Raw genomic sequence first — 24,690 nt, 5'->3', positions numbered from 1 at the left:
TCTTACAAAAACAAGTAGTGATGAAGTCAATCGCTCCTCCACGTTGAGCCAGATTTACATGCATATTATTAATGTTAGATCTCTGTGTACATTTAAGGGCCAGCCGTGCTGCACTGTTCTGAGCCAATTGTGTGGTCAGGTGTCCCTCTGTGGCACCCGACCACACGACTGAAGTCCAGGTGCGACAAAACAAGAAACCTGTAGGACCTGCGTTGTTGATAGGGTTGTTAAAAAGGCAGAGTAGCGCATTTTCTCTCCATCTTAGCTACTGTTGTATCAACATGTTTTCACCATGACAGTTTACAATCAAGGGTTAATCCAAGCAGTTTAGTCACCTCAATTTACTCATGATTTATTACAAGATTTAGTTGAGGTTCTGGGTTTAGTGAATGATTTGTCCCAAATATAATGCATTTAGTTTTTTAAATATTTAGGACGAACTTATTCCGAGCCACTCATTCTGAAACTAATTGCAGCTCTATTTTAAGTGTTGCAGTGATTTCACTCACTGTAGTAGCTGAGTTTTTATAGTTTTGAGTCATCCTCATACATAGCCACACTGTTTTTACTCAAGGCTAGTGGCATGTCATTAGTAAAGATTGAAAAAATTAAGGGGCCTTGACAGCTGCCCTGGGGAATTCTTGATTATACCTGGATTATGGTGGAGAGGCTTCCATTAAAGAAAACCATCTGTGTTCTGTTATACAGGTAACTCTTTATCCACAATATAGCAGGGGGTGTAAAGCCATAACACATATGATTATCCATCAGCAGACTATGATCAATCATTTCAAAAGCCGCACTGAAGTCAAACAAAACAGCTCCCACAATCTTTTATCATCAATTTCTATCAACCAATCAGTCATTTGTGTAAGTGCCGTGCTTGTTAAATGTCCTTCCATAAGCGTGCTGAAAGTCTGTTGTCAATTTGTATACAGTAAAATAGCATTGTATCTGGTCAAACACCATTTTTTTCAAAAGTTCACTAAGGGTTGGTAACAAGCTGATTGGTCGGCTATTTGAGCCAGTAAAGGGGTCTTTACTATTCTTGGGTAGCGGAATTACTTTTGCTTCCCTCCAAGCCTGGGGGAACACACTTTCTAGTAGGCTTAGATTGAAGATATGGCAAATAGGAGTGGCAATATCGTCTGCTATTATCCTCAGTAATTTTCCATCCAAGTTGGCAGACCACGGTGGCAGACCATTGTTAATAGACAACAATAATTTGTTCACCTCTTCCACTCTCACTTTATGGAAACCAAAATTACAATGCTTGTCTTTCATCATTTGATCAGTTATACTTGGCTGTGTAGTGTCAGCGCTTGTTGCTGGCATGTCATGCCTAAATTTGCTAATCTTGCCAATGAAAAAAATCCTTAAAGTAGATGAGCCTAATTTGAGACAATTTGCCCTGTACTCAGCAACTCATAGTACTGCATTCACAGGGGCACGCGCACACACACACACACACACACACACACACACACACACACACACACACACACACACACACACACACACACACGAGGAGCTCTGTGCTTGTATACAACTCCAGAGACGAGGAGGATAAGGAGAGGATTGTGCAGCAGAGAGTAGAAATGTCAAGAACTCTCTTGGCACTCTTAAGCACAACTTAAAGCTCTGGTAATGAAAAAGAACAACTCTACTTTAGATTATTATTATGTCCCATCAGACTCAATCAGACAAAAGGCTCTCTCTATTTGGCTTTCCTTGGGCGCTGCTTACATCCATGGTTTGACAAATGTACTTTAGTACTGGCAATCCGTTTGTAAATCTTCTCTTACACCAATGCACATACAAACATAAGTTCAAACTCACTTAAGTGTCAAAGAGTTAAGCACGAAGTTCTTCCACAGCATGAGCGAGTTTCTGCCACACACACAAATAAATGTATTAAGTAGGTTCCGATTAAGTAGCATTTCAAAAGACCTTCAGATACTGCAAGCTTCCCTAATTACTATTCACAGTCGCTGCAGCAAACAGCGACTAGCCATATTAAACACCATATTAGTTATGAGTTATGATGGAGCTGTTTCTCTTTTGATCAGCTACAAGAAGGCCAAGCTAGAGGAGCCTGCAGAAGCCAGCGTAACTATGGTTACAAGACATGAATCAGCAGCACAAGCGTCAGGCCAGCAGGCAGCAACAGGAAACAAGCAGGATGTGGCAGGTGTAGACACGAGACACCTGCTATTACAGAGCAGCGTACCCTGGGCCAGGGAAGCAGGGAGGGGGGTGTGAAAGGAACAGGTGATTGGTACAAGACTGAAAGACAGGGAGCATCAGTTGGCACAGGAACAATGTGAAGGATGCCTTTATGTCTACATCATAGTGATGAGTGGAATATCATCAGCCACACCTACAAAGCACGGGTTCAATCACAAAGCTGCATATTACAATACACAACTAAAAAAGCAGTAAATAGTCAAATCCACACCCACAAAGCACAACGTGTGCAGTTCAAGTGTCCAATCACAAAGCCTCATGGTACAAGCCACACCTAGAAAAGCAGCAAAGGTCAAAAGCAGTACAACCACAAAACCTGCAAGGAGTAAAGCCACGAGTCACAACCACAAACTAAACAGGAACTGAAGCACCATGAATGGAGAAGTGAATGAGGTACATGGATGGCGATTGCAGGGAAAATAAGAAAACAAAACAAGGTTACAGGAATGGACATAGTCTGGTCCCAGATCTGTTTCTTTGTGCTGTATTTGCCAGCTCCTATGGCTGTTGTCATACAAAAACATGCTGGATGATCTGGGACCGGGCTAGTATGAATGAGGCTGCAAGCACAAAACAAACACAAAAACAAGATGGCGGCAGCCAGCTGGGAGGGTAACCCGACCAATCACGGTTATGGATGGAGGTGACAGGTATGAATGGTAGCGGAACTGAAGTCAAGAGGTGGCAGGCAGGTGACATCTGATGGAGGGTGTGGTTTGGGATGGGGTGTCATGGATAGATGGAGGGTTGATGGGTACGTGTCGGGGGCAGAAAGCAGCAGGGAGCATCAACAGCAGGGCTCACAAAAGCAGGGGTAACACTGCAAATCACAGGGTAGCAAGGGGGCCAAGTGGGTGAGGCAGCATTGAGTGGGTGGATCAGCAATGCAGCAAATTTGGCAAGGAGGCCAGGATAGGAAGCTCACAATAACACCGCTCACAACATCCATTCATGGATAGACCCACAGCTTCCGGCCTGGAACAGACCCTCTTCATCTGACCAAAATAGCCCAGCCAGAGCCTCTCTCCCCTGGGGTCAACAGCCCAGCACTATGGGGGGTGATAATGGGTGTCTGATGGCGTAGTCGGCAGCAATTAGCAGTGGGCCTACCTGGGGAGGTGGCGTCTCCGTCCAGAAGGTTGTCGTCCTCGGAGGTGTGGAAGTCCATGACGACTCCGGCGCCATCCAGTAGCTCCTCGTCGCTGCTGGCACTGGCAATGCTGTTGTAGCTGTTCCTGTAGTAGCCCTTCCTGTTGAAGAGCTGCTCCGACTCCATTTAGCTACGTGCTACGCAGGCAGTGCCCTGCGTGGGAACACAAACACACTCTCAGATCACAGGGCTGGGCACTGGAGATGCTGTTGTAGCTGTTTCTGTGGTAGCCCCTGTTGAACTTGAGCTGCTGGAAAACACACACAGCCACATACACTCAGGCAGACAGGAAAGTCCACAGCCCAGCCTGGCTGTAACCAGAAGGCGGAATTAATTGTGGGTAAGGTTTCCGTTTCAGATTCGTTCTGATTCCCGAACGTCGTTACCAGCCTTGCGGCAGGGTCGTTTCTGGTTGGTGATGGAGGATGGAAAGAAGGGCGGAAGAAGGGATAGGGAAGGAAGGAGGAGGGTCATTAGGACACATGATGAGTGTGAGATGTCAGACCCAGACACTTCACTAAAGAGGAAGACGGAGGTGACAGAGCAGTAGCAGTAAACTCATCAGCTGTGTCCCTTCTGTCAGCATGGAGGACTGTGATGATGGAGGACCCCGGTGGTGAACATCCTCAGGCCCATGCTGTGAAAAATGTGAATCAATACCTCTGTCTGTCTGGTTGTCTGATTGTGTGCTAGATTGGAATCATAAGCCTGTACCCTGCACAACACCTCTGTCTGAATTTGGAATTGGACTGTTTGGTGCCCACTCAGGAGGAGATTTTGATTCCTATTGGAAATCGTTTTGTTTACCTCTCCAGTCCATCAGGACTATGGGACATTTTTACTGCATCCGTTTTAGGAAATTACACAAATACAAACCATTTATGTGTGGGAAGAACCAGCCAGTAGTGTTTATGTCTATTTTTAGTTTGGGGATTAGGATGAACAGAGTGATGCTGATTTAGAACAAAATAGTAGAGCACACTAACCTCACTATTTCCCCCCTGGTGGAAGCAGGGGCAAACAAAACCAGCAGGGGCAAAAAAAAAAAAAAAAACATAGAGGAAGGGGGATACACCAAAACCTTTGCTAGATCAGAAAAGATGGGCTAGCTCAGGGCTTTTTCTGGATCAAAAAGGGGCTTAGGTGGTGGGCGTGGCGGCTGAAATTTAGAGGCCCCCAATTTGGTGGTGTAGACACATTTTTTGCATTTTTAAGCCAATTTCCTGCAATTCTACAAATTTTTCCATGGACCAGAGATATTTTCTTGCAGTTTTAAAGTAAAATTCCTGTAAATCTACACATTTTGCCATGCAGCTGAGTAAACATGTAGCCGTTTTAAAGCCAAGCTCTTGCAATTCTATGCATTTTGCCATTGCTAATGCTGTGCTCTTTTGCTCAAACATAATAACAAAAATTTATACTGCTAAATTCACTGCATTTGGAATTTTCAATTCACCTTGACAGCTTTATTTTGGTGATTGTTAATTCTCAAAGATTATATTATTTGAAAATATATTAGGTCCATTATCTTTTCTACATAGTTTATATTTGGTTTTAATAGTTTAAAGTTAACACTGAAAGCATATCTTCATCCAGAAAATGTATTTTCGGAGGTTTATATACACCTTAGCCAAATACATTTAAAAACTCAGTTTTTCACAATTCCTGACATTTAATCCTCGTAAAAATGACCTGTTTTATGTCAGTTATGATCACCACTTTATTTCAAGAATGTGAAATGTCAGAATAATAGTAGAGAGAATGATTTATTTCAGCTTTTATTTCTTTCAACACATTCCCAGTGGGTCAGAAGTTTACATACACTGAATTAGTATTTGGTAGCATTGCCATTAAATTGTTTAACTTGGATCAAACGTTTCAGGTAGCCTTCCACAAGATTCCCACAATAAGTTGGGTGAATTTTGGCCCATTCCTCCTGACAGAGCTGGTGTAACTGAGTCAGGTTTGTAAGCCTCCTTGCTCGCACACGCTTTTTCAGTTCTGCCCACAAATGTTCTATAGGATTGAGGTCAGGGCTTTGTGATGGCCACTCCAATACCTTGACATTGTTGTCCTTAAGCCATTTTGCCACAACTTTGGAAGTATGCTTGGGGTCATTGTCCATTTGGAAGACCCATTTGCGACCAAGCTTTAACTTCCTGACTGATGTCTTGAGATGTTGCTTCAATATATCCACATCATTTTCCTTTTTCATGAAGCAATCTATTTTGTGAAGTGCACCAGTTCCTCCTGCAGCAAAGCACCCCCACAACATGATGCTGCCACCCCCGTGCTTCACGGTTGGGATGGTGTTCTTCGGCTTGCAAGCCTCCCCCTTTTTCCTCCAAACATAATGATGGTCATTATGGCCAAACAGTTCTATTTTTGTTACCTCAGAACAGAGGACATTTCTCCAAAAAGTACGATCTTTGTCCCCATGTGCAGTTGCAAACCATAGTCTGGCTTTTTTATGGCGGGTTTTGGAGCAGTGACTTCTTCCTTGCTGAGCGGCCTTTCAGGTTATGTCGATATAGGACTCATTTTACTGTGGATATGGATACATTTGTACCTGCTTCCTCTAGCATCTTCACAAGGTCCTTTGGTGTTGTTCTGGGATTGATTTGCACTTTTCTCACCAAAGTACGTTCATCTCTAGGAGACAGAACGCGTCTCCTTCCTGAGCGGTATGATAGCTGCGTGGTCCCATGGTGTTTATACTTGCTTACTATTGTTTGTACAGATGAACGTAGTACCTTCAGGCGTTTGGAAATTGCTCCCAAGGATGAACCAGACTTGTGGAGGTCTACAATTTTGTTTCTGAGGTCTTGGCTGATTTCTTTTGGCTGATTTCTTTTGATTTTCCCATGATGTCAAGCAAAGAGGCACTGAGTTTGAAATGGTCAATTAGCCTATCAGAAGCTTCTAAAGCCATGACATAATTTTCTGAAATTTTCCAAGCTGTTTAAAGGCACAGTCAACTTGGTGTATGTAAACGTCTGATCCACTGGAACTGTGATACAGTGAGTTATAAGTGAAATAATCTGTCTGTAAACAATTGTTGGGAAAATTGCTTGTATCATGCACAAAGTAGATGTCCTAACTGACTTGCCAAAATTATAGTTATTATAATTATAGTTAATTATAGTTAAAATTATAGTTAACTATAGTTTGTTAACAAGAAATTTGTGGAGTGGTTGAAAAATGAGTTTTAATGACTCCAACCTAAGTGTATGTAAACTTCCGACTTCAACTGTAGGCTAATGCTTAGGTGGCCCATCTGAGGATTTCAATGGCAGAAAACTCCCTGCTAGCTACTAGCTAGCCAATGTGACTGAATAAGCGGGTTAATGATTCTTCTAACAATGGTTTCTGGTCTTACCTAGCAACAGGTGATCTTTTTCTACGTGATAAAAAAAAAGAAGCTAGGCCTATGAGATTACATTTACATTTAAGTCATTTAGCAGACGCTCTTATCCAGAGCGACTTACAAATTGGAAAGTTCATACATATTCATCCTGGTCCCCCCGTGGGGAATGAACCCACAACCCTGGCGTTGCAAGCGCCATGCTCTACCAACTGAGCCACACGGGACCGTGTGGAAGCACGGTGCCAGATGCCAGATGAAATGCCAGATGAAATGGAAGCAGGTTGAGCTAATGATATGTCAGAATCACGTAGAGTAACTTAATATTACCGTGTATCATCATCATCATTACTATCCAGACACAGAATGATGAGAACTAAATGAATCCTAACGTGAACAGTACTAAATCAAATGGCAGGCAGCAAATGATTTCATCTATATATGAGTCACCAACTTACAGCCAGAGAGCCTGAACCCATTATACAGGGATATTGTTTGATATACTCCTTTACTTTAGAATAACTGACTGTAAGCCGTATCCTCTATTGAATTTACTGCTCTGATAACTTTTTCGACTGTCTGGCAGTGGTGTCACTGACTCTTATGGGAAGATTATGAATTCTCCCAGAGTCCATGGATAGTGTAGTATAAGTATCCTCTCTCGACAGAGAAATGGAAGTCCCACAAGTCATGAGCTCATAATGACAGGAAGAAATAGAGTCAAAACCCTTCTAGGCTTCCTCCCGTTTCATTTACACTCATCAACGTTCAACAATGAAAGCAAAAGGACATGATAGTCTCACTGATGTCACTTCAGCTTATGTTCCATTCAAGTATAGGAATCTTGCAGGGCTCCCGAGTGGCACAGCCGTCTAAGGCACTGCATCTCAGTGCTAGAGGCGTCACTACAGACCCTGGTTCAATTCCAGGCTGTATCACAACCGGCCGTGATTGGGAGTCCCATAGGGCGGCGCACAATTGACCCAACGTCGTCCGGTTTAGGGTTTTGCCGGGGTAGGCCGTCATTGTAAATAAGAATTTGTTCTTAACTAACTTCCCTAGTTAAATAAAGGTTAAATACAAAAATAAAAACTCTTTGACGACTACAATGTGAGACAGACATGCATAATTTTCTCATACCCCCCCCCAATCCTAAACAGCACATCCCTAGGTGTCTATGGAGGAGAAAACGCACCAGAGACTAGAGAGCCTACATTTCACAAGCCTGGTCTCATAGCTTTACGTACAGTAACTAACTCTTCATGCCATAGACCAACAGACTGGACTGGACCACTAGCCTAACAACTTCCCCTCTCACCTTGAATAAAGAAATCCCTTTGAGCTGTATTCAATTAAAGCAGGAAATTCTATTCTGTTTGTTTTTAGGAGGAATGCCAACAAGTCCAAGAGTGCTCTTGTTCTTGGTTAACAAGTGTGAGCCTTTTTCAACCTCCATCTTGGCAACAGTTACTGTGGTCATGAGCTTGCTAGGCCCAGTGCCCACCAAGCTGTGAACACGCTCAGCAGGAGTTTCAACTCTCAAGAAGATAAAAACTTAAGATGACCTAGGTCATTCCGAGTGAAAATTTAACAAAAATCGCAATGAATGTTGTATTCCCTGAATTGTGGTACAAAGAAATGGTAGGCTATTTGACGGAAAGATCTTTGACATTTACAGAATAACACTGCAGGAGTTTGAACTGTCTGTTCCCACCCAGTCTGGAGAAGTGTCTACTCTGCTCCTCTGTTCTCTCACTTCTTCTCCACAAGGTTGAGATGAAGCCGTGAACGTTTTGATAAAACTACACGACCATCAGGCTTCAGCACAGACGAGGAGAAAGTGGGTTCATTTAGTCTCAGAACCAGCCTGACGTGACTGACCGAAAGAGTGTGAAATTATCAAACTTAAATAAGCTAAGCATTGTCATAGACTCACATGCAACAGATATCCGATACATGAAGTTACTGCAAAGCAAGGCTACGGTTTCGATGAGGAACGATACAAATAGGCTGAATTTGAGAGGAATATTACTTTATAAAACAGCTCCTATGAAGGATACATGCTCCCTATCAATTTTCACCCTGACATTTGAGAATATGGATGAGAATAGATGTGTTTGAATGATGGGAAAGCGTTATCTGAGGTGCCAAAACGAGCCAGGCCTTGCAGTGACAGTTACACAACTCATTAGAGCCGGGACAATATCAGTATCGCAATATTTTTTCCATTACAAAAATGAAAACACGAAGCAGGTCAAACTCTGTGGTCCTTTAAAATCTGCTTTATGTAAAAACATTGTGTGCTTTCGCTTGGGAAATAAACAAATGTGACTCTGACAACATAATGATTTTTGTTTACAACATTAGGGCTGTTTTCCTAAAGAAGTTAAATCGGCTTTGTGTTTTGTTTCCTTGCCACGGTACTTACGAGTATCACAATACTGGTATCGTCCTGGCCCCACAACTTATAAAGCAGACGATAGAGTGGGCCTCTTCTTTCAGTAGTCAAGGACCTAGATGTTGCCAGGGGAAACTGTCGCTGGGATATGACTCAGCGTTTTGCCCGCCCCGCAGTGATATGATCACACCTCCTGTAAGACAGCCTCACCACTGCCAACACTACAGGTTGTCACACCTCCAAAAACAACTCTTTTTTTTCAATTACAGTTGCTTTCTACATTACCTCCGCCACTTATACACCTCAACTACATCGATCCCCAATCCTACCTACTGTCATAATCAATTTACTAGGGTGTAGTAATGCAATAACGTTGAACTGAAAGTTGTGAAAAACCTCAAACAAAAACTGTTTTGAAGCTCTCTAAGCTTGCATTAATGCTGCACATTTTAGGAGTCAGACCATGGTGAAGCACCGTCCTCAGACCGTTGTGTCTATCCTTAAGCAGAAAGACCTATAGGCCCAAAAGGAGACCTGCTAGCACATCGGAAGAAACAGGAAGAGCTTACTTTGAGAGCTGACCAAGCAAAAACAAAATGTCAGCCAAGTCTTGAGAAATATACCAGACCATTGCCATTTATAAGAAAAATGGCAGGAACTTGTGTTGTGACATTGTAGAAGTAAGAGGGTGAAAAAATTATGATTCTTGAATAAGAGGTCAGCACTATCACAGATGGAACACAGAATATGGACATTAATATTGTCCCTAAAAAACTATGAATAAATGCCCGGCACCTAAATAATAAAAAGAGTCTCGGCAGAGAAAGCTAATAGTATATATTTTGTGGAAATGAAGGCATATATGTATTTTTCAACCATTTTTTTTCATCTTAAAAATTAGGCATAAGTAATGGCTTTGATATCTGGTCAAACAGATGGGAACGGAATCTTATAAAACCTCGACCAGAAAAAAGTCTTAAAAGGTATTAGAAATACAATAATGTTGAAGTAAAGACCCCTGCCAATTAATATCAACACTTATATTTAGTTTGAGGAATTATTTGCCTTCTGTAAGTTTAAGAAACATTGCCATGTGCCTTGTAATTCCGTTACCAAAAACTCACATATCTTTGATATATTTTCTAATTTCTCAATCACACCCTGATCTGTTTCACCTGTCTTGTGCTTGTCTCCACCCCCCACCAGGTGTCTACCATTTGTCCCCATTATCTCATGTGTATTTATACCTGCGTTTTCTATTTGTCTGTTGGCAGTTTGTCTTGTCCCGTCAAGTCCTACCAGCGTGTTCCCTGTGCTCTAGTTTTACTTAAGTCTAACCAGTTCTGACCATTCTGCCTGTCCTGATCCTGCCCGCCACCCTGTACCTGCCTGACTCTGATTTGGATTACGACCCTTGGCCTGCCTTGACTTACCTTTTGCCTGCCCCTTGAACTATAATAAACTCTGACTCGTACTGTCTGCCTCCTGGGTCTTAGCCTGAGGCCTGATATTCTCTCCCTCATGAGGGAGGAAAATGAAAATTCACAGAAGTATCAGGTAAAGGTAGACCTACCAATTAGTTAGTGTATTTACTGATAAAGATTTTTGTTTTTGAATTATTAAGTGATTAAAACTTGTAATTCTGTCACCAAAAGGAATTACTGCAATTGAGTCACAAAGTTGGGTCACCTTCTACTGCCCTCCCTTCCACTGGCGTGTTATATTCAGATCATAACTGTTTCTTTCTGTCACATGGTGGTCAAAGCGAAAGTATGAAAACAATCTGGACAACCTCTCTCACTCTGCGCCTCTACCTCTCTCTCTCTGCCCCTCTGCCTCTCTCTCTCTGCCCCTCTGCCTCTCTCTCGACTGCCTCTCTCGACTCTGCCTCTCGCTCTCTCTGCCACCCTCTCTCTCCCTCTGCCTCCCTCCCTCTGCCTCCCTCTCTCCCTCTGCCTCCCTCTGCCTCCCTCTCTCTCTCCCTCTGCCTCCCTCTCTCTCCCTCTGCCTCCCTCCCCTCCCCCTCTGCCCCCCTCTGCCTCTCTCTCTCTGCCTGCCTCTCTCTCTCCCTGTCTCCATCTCTGCCTCCCTCCCTCTGCCCTCTCTCTGCCTGCCTCCCTCCCTCTGTCTCTCTGCCTCCCTCTCCCTCCCTCTCTCTGCCTCTCTCTCACTCCAGTTAATGTTACCTCTCCTGGCTCTTATTGACAGCTACCCATGAGCCCCCTCTCTTTCCATTTACTGTAACCAGCGTCCAAACCCACTGAGCACCAACCGACACAGGACATACATGGAGGTTGAAAAGTAGTTGAAATTTGGTCAGTCCGCCCATGCCAAGATTTTAACATTCATTGATGTTGTTTTTTAGACTGGTTCGGACCATTCTAGATTTCAACGTCTACAGACATTGATTTTTGGTGCAGTGAATACCGGCCTTGATTTGGCCCAACCATAGACTTCCAAGATTGGTGACCGGACAAAATCTGAATCAATCATAGACGTCTGTGTTTCACAAGTTTGGACAGCATAGTACAGTACAGTGAAACAGTAGAGTACATTTTAGTACAGTAGAACACACTAGAGAGTACAGTATAATGTATTGCATTTTACTGTACTATACTGAACTCTACTGTGCTGTGATGTCCAAACTTGTGAAACATAGACGTCTATGATTGGTTCAGATTTGATCCAGTCCGGACCAACCAAATTTGGTCTTGTTTGGGGGGCGGAGCTCATTAGGATAATAGCCAGCGTGTAGAATAATACCCAAATATGCAAAATAAGGATATCGCATATTTCTAACTTTGTTTACCTATTCAGGATACATCACCATGAAGATAATTATATTTCTCTCCATAATTATGAATTTCTGTGTAGTGACTGATCAAGGACCCATGATGTAATTCTGTTACTGTAAGTCTGTTACCAGGTGTAAATCCACTGCACTTACTGTAGTTCAATAACCAAAATAGATTACATTTTCACTTAAGGTATCATGCCATAGCTGACATCCCATTCATTCTGTAGACATCTTTGATTGGATATTTAAGAGTTTTTGGAAAATGTGGTTGCGTAAAAACAGAGGGAGATTTTACTGTAAATCTGTTACCAAACTTCTCTTACCAAAATCTGCACAGTTCTTCCAGTAAATGTGTTTTTGTGAAATGTTGTGTACAAATTGTTCAAAGTAGTCCTTGTGAATAGAGTTGTACGGTTTGTTAAACTTTGAAATCAATGGTTTTTGTTTGGCATACATTTTAAAGTGAAAAATCTGAGTCTAGAGTAATTCCATTATCGTGGAATTGCCCCTAACCTAAATTAGTTGAATGCACTGACTATGTCGCTCTGCATACATCACTAAATGTAGGCTACCACCCTCCAATGAACATCCCAAATAAGTGAGTCTAGAGATTCATTGGTGAAATGGTTGGATAGTCCAACAGTAGCCAATGTGATTTGATATGTAGCTGCACGGAGAAAATGAATTAGAGCATAAACTAGACCACTCACTGATTTACCCTAAAAAAAGCAACTTTTCAACCAAAGCAATTGTAAGACCTGTGGTCCTTTCCTGTTGCTCATATAAAACGCCAATGTACGCCCCAACAACATATTTTATGTATAATTTACTGGCTCAAATAGCCGACCAATCAGCTTGTTACCAACCCTTAGTGAACTTTTGGAAAAAATGGTGTTTGACCAGATACAATGCTATTTTACTGTAAACAAATTGACAACAGACTTTCAGCACGCTTATGGAAGGACATTTAACAAGCATGGCACTTACACAAATGACTGATTGGTTGATAGAAATTGATGATAAAAGATTGTGGGAGCTGTTTTGTTTGACTTCAGTGCGGCTTTTGAAATGATCGATCATAGTCTGCTGATGGATAATCATATGTGTTATGGCTTTACACCCCCTGCTATATTGTGGATAAAGAGTTACCTGTATAACAGAACACAGATGGTTTTCTTTAATGGAAGCCTCTCCACCATAATCAGGAATTCCCCAGGGCAGCTGTCAAGGCCCCTTAATTTTTTCAATCTTTACTAATGACATGCCACTAGCCTTGAGTAAAAACAGTGTGTCTATGTGTGTGTGTCTAAGGGCACTGCGTTCATCCACCTCTGGCCTGCTCGCCTCCCTACCTCTGAGGAAGTACAGTTCCCGCTCTGCCCAGTCAAAACTGTTCGCTGCTCTGGCACCCCAATGGTGGAACAAACTCCCTCACGACGCCAGGTCAGCGGAGTCAATCACCACCTTCCGGAGACACCTGAAACCCCACCTCTTTAAGGAATACCTAGGATAGGATAAAGTAATCCTTCTAAACCCCCCCCCCCCCCTTAGAGTTAGATGCACTATTGTAAAGTGGTTGTTCCACTGGACATCATAAGGTGAATGCACCAACTTGTAAGTCGCTCTGGATAAGAGCGTCTGCTAAATGACTTAAATGTAAATGTAAATGTAACACAGCTCATACATGCCACTCAGATGGTTATGATACGGTAATAATCACGTGATACATAGAACTATGTATTGAAGAGAAAATAAATATCACACTATGCAATATTTTCATATACATTCATGCCATAAAATCTGCATGTAATACAAACTATATGTATCTCCCCTTTACTGTGTAGGGTGACGTGCCACTAAACAAACATGAAAAGGAACATTTCCACTGCCTGTCACGCGCCTTTCTGATGTATCATGGTGCCATGACATTGTTGGTAGCTAGCTAGCTAGGGGTTTCTGGATGATACAACGAACGTTACAGCTGACACCATCCTACATTTAACATTCAAAATGCAGCCAGCTAGTTACAACCACAAATAAGTACGGTGGATAAAGGATACATGTCTTGTAGTGTAATATAGCTACTAGAATGTAGCTAATAAGCTAGTAGCTAGTTAGCCAACTACGACTGACAGGGGCTCGAGTGCTCCTTTTTAAAATGTCAGTTAACGTTAGTTGGCTGAGGGTGGCCTGATTCGATTTTGATGCAACTACACCATTTGGCATGATGAATTTCACAAATTGATTTGTTGTTGTACACATAACTGAACAGTCAGGATCCACTACAAATGCACCATACGCTGAATATGTGCAACATAATGGTGAAAATGATCACCTACCGTCCAGCATGCATGACGAGATGAGCACCTGGGTTCAGATAAAAACATGTACATAGATACTATGGTGGCCTTGGTGGGTAAAATATGAACTTTACCATCAAACGTTGTGCACCAGCGACATCACATACCTTTTCCATGCCGCTATTCCACCCTGGACAAAATGAATCATCCTTTTCTTGAGTAGAAACGTTGAGTTTTTACAAAAATATATTTGACATTCTCCCCATGATGTTTTTTTTCTGTCCCATTCCTGTGTCAATGACGTTTACTTCCGGTTTCTTGATCTCCCACCCCATCGCAGCCGTAAGGAGCGTGAAATGGGGGCAAGGAGCCTGGACAGAATATATTTTTATTTTAATAACGTGCAATAAAACATAACTTAGAAGTAGCCAAAATTTGCCTCCTTGAAATTGGATTGGCAATAATAAGACTGAAACATTTGACATTTTAAGTGAAGATCGTATGACAAGATTTCTATCAGCAATCAGCTATTTTGCCATATATAATACTATTATATAAAATTATTAAACGATTATCCTTTATCCATGTCCTCATCCATAATAAGACGCGTTTGCTGAACATACAAGTACAAATTAAACACCACCTGGGGGACTAATGAAGTATATTTTTCCATGGACTACTTGTGGGTGGCGTTTTGACTCTACAAAAAAAAACTAATGCGCATTAGGTTTTGGCACTGTTGTTATCCATGAATGTTCTTGTCCCTCCTGGATCATCATCATGTCTAACACTGGATTGTGGTTAGAAAATAAAGTTTATTTTATTTGAAGAGTGAGAAGAAAATCAGAAACCCATTCAAAGTGGATCAGTAGCTAGCTTTCCATCCAATTGGCGACAGATTTTCATGCGAATATTCTAAAATCCGAATAAAGAAAATATATTTTCCCTACCAGTAACCACGTTTCCATACAGTTTTTATGCGAGTAAAGTCATATAATATATATATATTTAATAATCACACCGCTGTGATGGAAACAGGAAGTTTCGGTGTAATTATATAAATAAATATTTTGTTCGACATGGTGGGATCTTTTGTGTCGGTCAAATGTATTATGCGGGAAATGATGATGGAAACGCCTTTATGCGCAAAAATTGATATAATAACCATCGTATCGAAGTAAATTTGGAGTCACGCGATGATATGGTGTGTCGTCCTCCCACTACAACTCGGGAAACCAAATAGTTATTAGGCTAGCCTACGGATTAAATAAATGATGAACTTCACAGGGTGGTGAAAGTGCATGGTGATGAGCTTGATGCAGCTTTCCAATATAGAGCGTCTTAAACTGGTGACATGATGATCGATTCTTGACTGCCGTTTGACGAATAAAAATATTCTCGCTCTTATCCACAATAATCTCATTATGTGGACTAGACAACGCGCAAAGCCTACCCGCATTGTATCTGCAAGCTGTTGGTTAGAGCGCAGGAGACAAAACCAGAGTAGGCACATTTGCTATTTAATGCAACAGTTTTTGAGAGTTGAAAATGCGATGGAAACACATTGAATTTTAGATTTTTATTCGGTAGGCTACATGAGAATTTACACGAAAAAAGTAGACAACATTTTGTGTGCACTGTCATCACGCACTGCATTTCATCTGCAATAAATCAATTTGGTGGAAACATACTAATGGAGGGAAAATGCGCATATTTTCTCTAGAATATTCGCATGAAAATATGTGCCAATTGGATGGAAACCAAGCTACTACCAGGTTTACATCCAACCTTTTAATACGCATTAAGTAGCCTACATGTTGGATAAAACATGTCATGACAGGCCTGATGGGAACAGAACATGTTAACATAGGTTAACATTCGAAATGTCGACAAAACGCTATACAAGGTGGGATCGTTTTGTGTCGGGTAAAATTAATTATTGCAGAAATGTAGGTGGAAACGCTTTTGTGCGCAAGTATTGATATAATATCGATCATATCAAAGTAAACTTGGAGATAGGTGATGACATGCTGCGCGTGTTGTGTGTTCCTCCCACTATGAGTCGTCAAAAGCATGCAGTTTATTTGGCTACGGATGGAATAAATTATGATGAGCTGATGCTCCTTTCCAATATATGTCGAGAGTCTTATTCTGGTGACATGATCATCAATGCTTGGCTGCCGTTTGACAAATACAAATAATCTCGCAATTTTTTCCATAATAATCTCATCATGTAGGCTATACCCACACTGTATCTGCAAACTGTTGGCTAGAGCGCACGTGCCAATACCAGAGTGGGCTCATAAATAATGCAAAACATTTTTGTAAGAGAACCACTAGTAGAGTTGAAAACGCGATGGAAACCCATTTGACTTGTATTTTTTATGTTTATGTGCCCTATGTCATTATAGAGGATCTCATGTTAAATACTGTTGAAGTAATATGGATAAAGGTTCATCTGCCTCACCTAAAGCCCATTCTAGTGGGAAGCTGCTATCAACCATCAAGTACTAACAGTCAATATCTGTACAACATAAACTCAGCAAAAAAAGAAACGTCCCTTTTTCAGGACCCTGTCTTTCAAAGATAATTCATAAAAATCCAAATAGCTTCACAGATCTTCATTGTAAAGGGTCTAAACACTGTTTCCCATGCTTGTTCAATGAACCATAAACAATTAATGAACATGCACCTGTGGAACGGTTGTTAAGTCACTAACAGTTTACAGACGGTAGGCAATTAAGGTCACAGTTATGAAAACTTAGGACACTAAAGAGGCCTTTCTACTGACTCTGAAAAACACCAAAAGAAAGATGCCCAGGATCCCTGCTCATCTGCGTGAACGTGCCTTAGGCATGCTGCAAGGAGGCATGAGGACTGCAGATGTGGGCCAGGGCAATAAATTGCAATGTCCGTGCTGTGAGACGCCTAAGACACTGCTACAGGGAGACAGGACGGACAGGTGATCGTCCTCGCAGTGGCAGACCACGTGTAACAACACCTGCACAGGATCGGTACATCCGAACAGCACACCTGCGGGGCAGGTACAGGATGGCAACAACAACTGCCCGAGTTACACCAGGAACGCACAATCCCTCCATCAGTGCTCAGACTGTCCGCAATAGGCTGAGAGAGGCTGGACTGGGGGCTTGTAGGCCTGTTGTAAAGCAGGTCCTCACCAGACATCACCGGCAACAACGTCGCTTATGGGCACAAACCCACCGTCGCTGGACCAGACAGGACTGGCACAAAGTGCTCTTCACTGATGAGTCGCGGTTTTGTCTCGCCATGGGTGATGGTCGGATTCACGTTTATCGTCGAAGGAATGAGCGTTACACTGAGGCCTGTACTTTGGAGCGGGATCGATTTGGAGGTGGAGGGTCTGGGGCGGTGTGTCACAGCATCATCGGACTGAGCTTGTTGTCATTGCAGGCAATCTTAACGCTGTGCGTTACAGGGAAGACATCCTCCCTCATGTGGTACCCTTACTGCAGGCTCATCCTGACATGACCCTCCAGCATGACAATGACAACAGCCATACTGCTCGTTCTGCAAGGCAGGAATGTCAGTGTTCCGTCATGACCAGCGAAGAGCCTGGATCTCAATCCCATTGAGCACGTCTGGGACCTGTTGGATCGGAGGGTGAGGGCTAGGGCCATTCCCCCCCAGAAATGTCCGGGAACTTGCAGGTGCCTTGGTGGAAGAGTGGCTTAACATCTCACAGCAAGAATTGGCAAATCTGGTGCAGTCCATGAGGAGGAGATGCACTGCAGTACTTAATGCAGCTGGTGGCCACACCAGATACTGACTGTTACTTTTGATTTTGATCCCCCCTTTGTTCAGGGACACATTATTCAGTTTCTGTTAGTCACATGTATGTGGAACCTGTTCAGTTTGTCACAATTGTTGAATCTTGTTATGTTCATACAAATATTTGCGGAAAATAAACGCAGTTGACAGTGAGCGGACGTTTCTTTTTTTGCTGAGTTTATGTGAAATGCTTGATAATGTATGTGATATCAACAGAGAGGTATATTTTCTGGGTGATTTAAAAATTGACTGGCTTTGATCAAGCTGCCCACTCAAGAAAAAGCTTCAAACTGTAAGCAGTGCCTGCAACCTGGTCAGCCTACCTACCAGGGTAGTTACAAACAGCACAGGAATGAAATCATCAACATGTATTGATCACATATTTACTAATGTTGCAGAAATTTGCTTGAAAGCAGTATCCAGATCCATCGTATGTAGTGATCACAATATATTAGCCATATAACCAAAGTTCTAAAAGCTGGGCCTAATATAGTGTGTAAGAGGTCATTCAATACGTTTTCTAGTGATTCCTATGTTGATGTGAAGAATATTTGTTGGTCCGTGGTGTGTAATTAGGAGCAAACGCTGCACTTGACACATTTATGAAATTGCTTATTCCAGTTACTAAGCATGCACCCATTAAGAAAATGACTGTAAAAATGATTAAATCCCTGCGGATAGATGAGGAATTGAAAAATTGTATGGTTGAGAGGGATGAGGCAAAAGCAATGGCAAATAAGTCTGGCTGCACAACCGATTGGCAAACATATTGCAAATTGAGAAATCATTTGACTAAACTGAATAAAAAGAAGAAACTACACTATGAAACAAAGATAAATGACATAGAGAATGATAGTAAAAAGCTTTGGAGCACCTTTAATGAAATTCTAGGAAAAAAGGCAAACTCAGCTCCATCTCTCCTCTCCTTGTTTTCAGCGGCGGTCGACGTCACCGGTCTTTTATCGCCGCTCCACTGTTCATTGTTCCATTTGTTTTGTCTTGTTTCCCCGCACACCTGGTTTACATTCCCTAATCACAGTACATATATATTCTCTCTGTTCCCCCATGTCTTTGTGTGGAATTGTTTTTGTTACATGTTTCGTGTTACGCGCAAGGCTGATTTTCCCCGGGTACCGTGTTGTACCCGAGTGTGTTTAATTGTTTAACTTATGCATTATTGTGACTGTTGTCGCGCTTTGCACTCAAGGTTTTTTGACGCAGTTGCGTCCGTCTGTTGTTACTTCTGCCAATTAAAGTGTGCGCCTGATCACAACTCTCCGCTCTCGTGCACCTGCCTTCTTACCAGTAGCGCCCAACCTGACACCATCATTCATTGAATCAGATTGATCATTCATTCATCACACAACCAACTGATATTGCCAACTACTTATTGTTTTTTTCAATGGCAAGATTAGCAAACTTAGGCATGACATGCCATGCAACAAACGCTAACACTACACATGCAAGTATATCTGACCGAATTATGAAAGACAAGCATTGTAATTTTGATTTCCATAAACTGATTGTGGAAGAGGTGAAAAAAAGTATTGTTGTCTATCAACAATGACAAGCCACCGGGGTCTGACAACTTGGAGGGAAAATTACTGAGGATAATAGCGGACGATATTGTCACTCCTATTTGCCATATTTTCACTTTAAGCCTACTAGAAAGTGTGTGCCCCCAGGCTTGGAGGGAAGCAAATGTAATTCGCTACCTAAGACTAGTAAAGCCCCCTTTACTGGCTCAAATAGCTGATCAATGAGCCTGTTACCAACCCCTAGTTAATCTTTTGGATAAAATGGTGTTTGACCAGAGACAATGTTATTTTACAGTAAACAAATTGACAACAAACATTCAGGGAAGGACATTCAACAAGCACAGCGCTTACACAAATGACTGATGATTGGCTGAGAGAAAATGTTGATAAAAAGATTGTGGGGGCTGTTTTGTTAGACTTCAGTGCGGCTTTTGACATTATCAATCATAGTCTTCTGCTGGAAAAAAGTATGTGTTATGGCTTTACACCCCCTGCTATATTGTGGATAAAGAGTTACCTGTCTAACAGAACACAGAGGGTGTTCTTTATTGGGACTTAGGCAAATTGCAATTGGCTCAGAACAGGGCAGCATGGCTGGCCCTTGGATGTACACAGAGAGCTAATATTAATAATATGCATGTCAATCTCTCCTGGCTCAAAGTGGAGGAGAGATTGACTTCATCACTACTTGTATTTATGAGAGGTATTGACATGTTGAATGCACTGAGCTGTCTGTTTGAACTACTGGCATAAAGCTCGGACACCCATGCATACCCCACAAGACAGTCTCTTCACAGTCTCCAAATCCAGAACCAACTATGGGAGGCACACAGTACTAGAGCCATGAGAACATGGAACTCTATTCCACATCAAGTAACTGATGCAAGCAGTAAAATTTTATTTAAAAAACAGATAAAAATACACCTTATGGAACAGCGGGCACTTTGAAGCAACACAAACATAGCCACAGACACATGCATGAACACACGATAATATATGCACTACACACACGTACACATGGATTTTGTACTGTAGATATGTGGTAGTTGTGGAGTCGGGGCCTAAGGGCACACAGTGTGTTGTGAAATCTGTGAATGTATTGTAATGTTTTTAAAATTGTAGAGAAAAAACTGCCTTAATTTTGCACAGACTTTTATCCAAAATTCCATTTGATGGAAACATGTCTGTTGGGAAAATGTGCATTTTGTTTTTATGCATTTTGTTTTTATGCATTTTGTTTTTATTGTTGAATATTCAGCATGAAAATCCAATTGAATGGAAACCCAGTTAGTGGTGTGTTTCTGTGACAAAGGGAAAATGTAGCTTCCATCAACCTCACTCAAGCTGCGAGCAATGCAATATCAAAGGACACCGCCGTTCGCGGGCAGAGTAGAGAAACCATTCACTTCAGAATAGGGTGTGATATCAATAAAGTCACCTTTCTTTATGTGTTATTGAATTCATAAAACAATTTACTGCCATTGTAGTAAGGCTGACAATACGAGAAGTCTTCAGACTTACCTTTTTTATATTATTTTCCTTGAAAAAACAGCTAGTGGGTTTTGAGTGCTTCTCCCCTATTTGGAAAGTTGGTCTGCCTGCTCTTCAGTCCGAGAGAGATATTCTGAGAGAAGTGAATGTGTGGCTGTGACGGTCCTGTCAATGCCTGCCATCACTGTTTGATAACTTTTATTGCAGATAAAAACCAAGTCAACCTGAAGTGTGGGTGTCCGTGTGCCTTTCTTCTGGGTGGCTATATGAATTTGGTTACATTTCCACCAAACGGACCTGTTGTGGATAAAAAATACATTGCATTCGGAAAGTATTCAGACCCCTTGACTTTTTCCACATTTTGTTACATTACAGCCTTAACTAAAATTGATAAAATGTTTTGTTTTCCTCATAAATCAACACACAATATCACATAATGACAAAGCAAAAGCAGGTTTGTAGAAATTTTTGCAAATGTATTACAAATAAAAACTGAAATATCACATTTATATAACTATTCAGACCCTTTACTCAGTACTTTGTTGAAGCACCTTTGGCAGCGAGTAGAGCCTCCAGTCTTCTTAGGTATGAGGCTACAAGCTTGGCACACTTATATTTGGGGAGTTCTTCTCTGCAGATCCTCTCAAGCTCTGTCAGGTTGGATTGGCAGCGTCACTGCACAGCTATTTTCAAGTCTCTACAGAGAAGTTTGATCAAGTTCATGTCCGGGCTCTGGCTGGGCCACTCAAGGACATTCATAGACTTGTCCCGAAGCCACTCCTGCGTTGTCTTGGCTGTGTTCTTAGGGTCATTGTTCTGTTGGAAGGTGAACCTTCGCCCCAGTCTGAGGTCCTGAGCGCTCTGGAACAGGTTTTCAGCAAGGATTTCTATGTACTTTGCTCCATTCATCTTTCCCTCGATCCTGACTGGTCTCCCATTCCCTGCCTCTGAAAAACAGCTCCCGCCACCATGGTTCACCGTAAGGATGGTATTGGCAGGTGATGAGAGGTCCCTGGTTTCCTCCAGATGTGATGCTTGGCATTCAGTCCAAATAGTTAAATCTTGGTTTCATCAGACCAGAGAATCTTGTTTCTCATGGTCTGAGAGTCCTTTAGATGCCTTTTGGAAAGCTCCAAGAGGGCTGTCATGTGCCTTTTACTGAGGACTGGCTTCCGTCTGGCCACTCTACCATAAAGGCCTGATTGGTGGAGTAGTGCAGAGATGGTTGTCCTTCTGGAAGTTTCTCCCATCTCCACAGAGGAACTATGGAGCTCTGTCAGAGTGACCATCGGGTTCTTGGTCACCTCCCTGACCAAGGCCTTTCTCCCCCATTTGCTCAGTTTGGTGGAGTCCTGGTGGTTCCAAAATTTTTCCATTTAAGAATGATGGAGGCCACTGTGTTCTTGGGGACGTTCAATGCTGCAGACATTTTTTGGTACCCTTCCCCAGATCTGTGCATTGACACAATCCTGTCTCGGAGCTCTACGGACAATTCCTTCGACCTCATGGCTTGGTTTTTGCTCTGACATGCACTGTCAACTGTGGGACCTTACAGTGCCTTGCAAAAGTATAGAATGTGGGACCTTACCAGTGCCTTGCAAGAATAGTTATGCATGCTCAAGATTTCAGTTTTCTTGTTTTATTTCTTGTCTGTTTCACAATGAAAAATATTTTGCATCTTCAAAGTGGTAGGCATGTTGTGTAAATCATATGATACAACCCCCCCAAAAATCTATTTGAATTCCAGGTTGTAAGGCAACAAAATAGGAAAAATGCCAAGGGGGGTGAATACTTTCGCAAGCCACTGTATACACACAGGTGTGTACCATTCCAAATCATGTCCAGTCAATTGAATTTACAACAGGTGGACTTCATTCAAGATGTAGAAACATCTGAAGGATGATCAATGGAAAAAGGCTTAATTTCGAGTCTCATATCAAAGGGATTACTTAAATAAGGTATTTCAGTTTTTTTTTTAAATATAAATTATCACAAAAAAATCTAAAAACCTGGTTTTTGCTTTGTATTGTGTGTAAATGGATGAGGAAAATGTTTTATTTTATCCATTTTAGAATTAGGCTGTAAGGTAACAAAATGTGGAAAAGGGGAAGGGGTCTAAATACTTTCCGAATTCACTGTATCTGGGTCCTGCTGTTGAACGGCAACCCCTGCAGCCTTCAGTGAAGGCCTATCCACATCCATGGACTCTTTAGGAGCACCATTCGAACCCTCAAGCCTTACAGCCGCTGCATATGAAATGCTCTGGACAGCCCTGACATTGGCCACCTCATTGTCTTTCACCCTTGTTGGGCATTCCAAAGATGTGGCTTTATGGTTCCCACCACAATTGCAACATGTCACATTTTTATCGCTTTTAAAACACATGATATGATCTTTTCCACAACTTGAACATCTCGGATTCTCCCTTCTGCAAGTACTTGAAACATGTCCAAAAGCTTTACAATGATCACACTGCATTGGATAAGAAGGGAAATTCAAATAAAGGAAGGGACATTCTCATCAATGTATGCTACTTTCCCCCGCCTTTATATTCACGCTCCACATTTGCGTCCGCTTCCCGGCTTTTTTACAAGTGATATGCACTGTTGAGCGCTACATCCCGAGTAGTTCATGCTGATGGTACGGAGATTGTGTCAGTCGGCGGTTAAATGGCGTCCCTTGACAAGACAAGAACAAGATGTATGTCAGGAGAAGTGCAGCATTATCATAAGGAGAGTTATACTTGGAATACGGAGGAGGAATGGAGGGAAAAAGAGAGGCAGAGGAGGTCTAAGAGAGAGAGGGAGGAAGAGGGTGAGCTTGAGTCAGTTATAAATGGTGGGAAAAAAGGAGATGGTTTGTTAAAGAAGAATGGTAGAAAGTGTAAGCAGAGAGAGTTGAAGACAGGAGGAGAAATGGAAGTGAATGAGGGCGAAGTATCGGAGGTGGTAGGTGTGGTGAAGTTCTCGGCGCCCGAGGCTTGCACCGACGGTCAGGATAAAGATGAGTCTGTGACAGTAGGAGTGAAGTTTTTAGAAAAAGTGGACCCTTGCCTTTTGGCTGATCCATTTGAGGTTTCAGGGTGGGTGAAAATAGAGTTGGGTGCTGTGGAATTGGTGAGGGGAACCAGAAGTGGTCTTGTTATAATTGTATGTATTTCTGCTGGTCAGAGGGAGCACGCTCTTCGTGTTAAACGAATGGGGGCAAAAGATTGTTTTGCTCTCAAGAAAAGGGCGCCATTGAAAGGAGTGATTACTTGGGTAGCGGTAAATGTGAAAGCTGACAAACTGAAGGGGAAGATTCCTGCTGTTTGTGATGCTCATTGTTTGGTGCGACGCAGACAGGTTGGTGTGAGTGGAGGAACAGAAGAGTCCTTGTTTATTCTTTTGAGTTTTGATGTTGTCTTTGCCCAACAAAGTGATGTTAGGATATATAAGTTTTCCTGTATGAGCTTTTATGCCGACTACATTACGTTGTTACAGGTACCAAGCTTATGGGCATGTGGCAGCAGTGTGTAGGAGGGAGGTTCCTAAGTGTGAGAAGTCTGCAGAAGGTGAAGGGGTTAAACAAAGGCCTCATACCTTCTAAAGGGTTA

At 42.1% G+C, this 24,690-nt stretch overlaps 1 protein-coding gene across 5 annotated transcripts in view; it reads right to left on the bottom strand.

Moving 5' to 3' along the window:
- clcn3 (chloride channel 3) overlaps window positions 1–14,573 on the bottom strand; it is a 67,711-nt gene extending 53,138 nt beyond the window's left edge. For 2 of the 5 annotated variants that reach the window (XM_071333498.1, XM_071333502.1), the window contains exons 1-2: window positions 14,424–14,573; window positions 3,358–3,550 (exon numbers count right to left, since the gene is read on the bottom strand). In XM_071333498.1, the coding sequence (XP_071189599.1) occupies window positions 3,358–3,523 (166 nt within the window). In that variant the 5' untranslated portion in view covers window positions 3,524–3,550; window positions 14,424–14,573. Of the gene's footprint in view, window positions 1–3,357; window positions 3,551–14,295; window positions 14,312–14,423 lie in introns of those variants that run through there. The other 3 variants (XM_071333503.1, XM_071333500.1, XM_071333504.1) reach the window with 3 other exon arrangements.
- Window positions 14,574–24,690: the final 10,117 nt, after the last annotated feature.

The sequence above is a fragment of the Salvelinus alpinus genome, chromosome 11 (assembly GCF_045679555.1).
Source record: "Salvelinus alpinus chromosome 11, SLU_Salpinus.1, whole genome shotgun sequence".
In the NCBI taxonomy this organism is placed as follows: Eukaryota; Metazoa; Chordata; class Actinopteri; order Salmoniformes; family Salmonidae; genus Salvelinus; species Salvelinus alpinus.
Note: the sequence above shows the minus strand (reverse complement) of the source record. Positions and strands in the feature narration are given on the sequence as shown.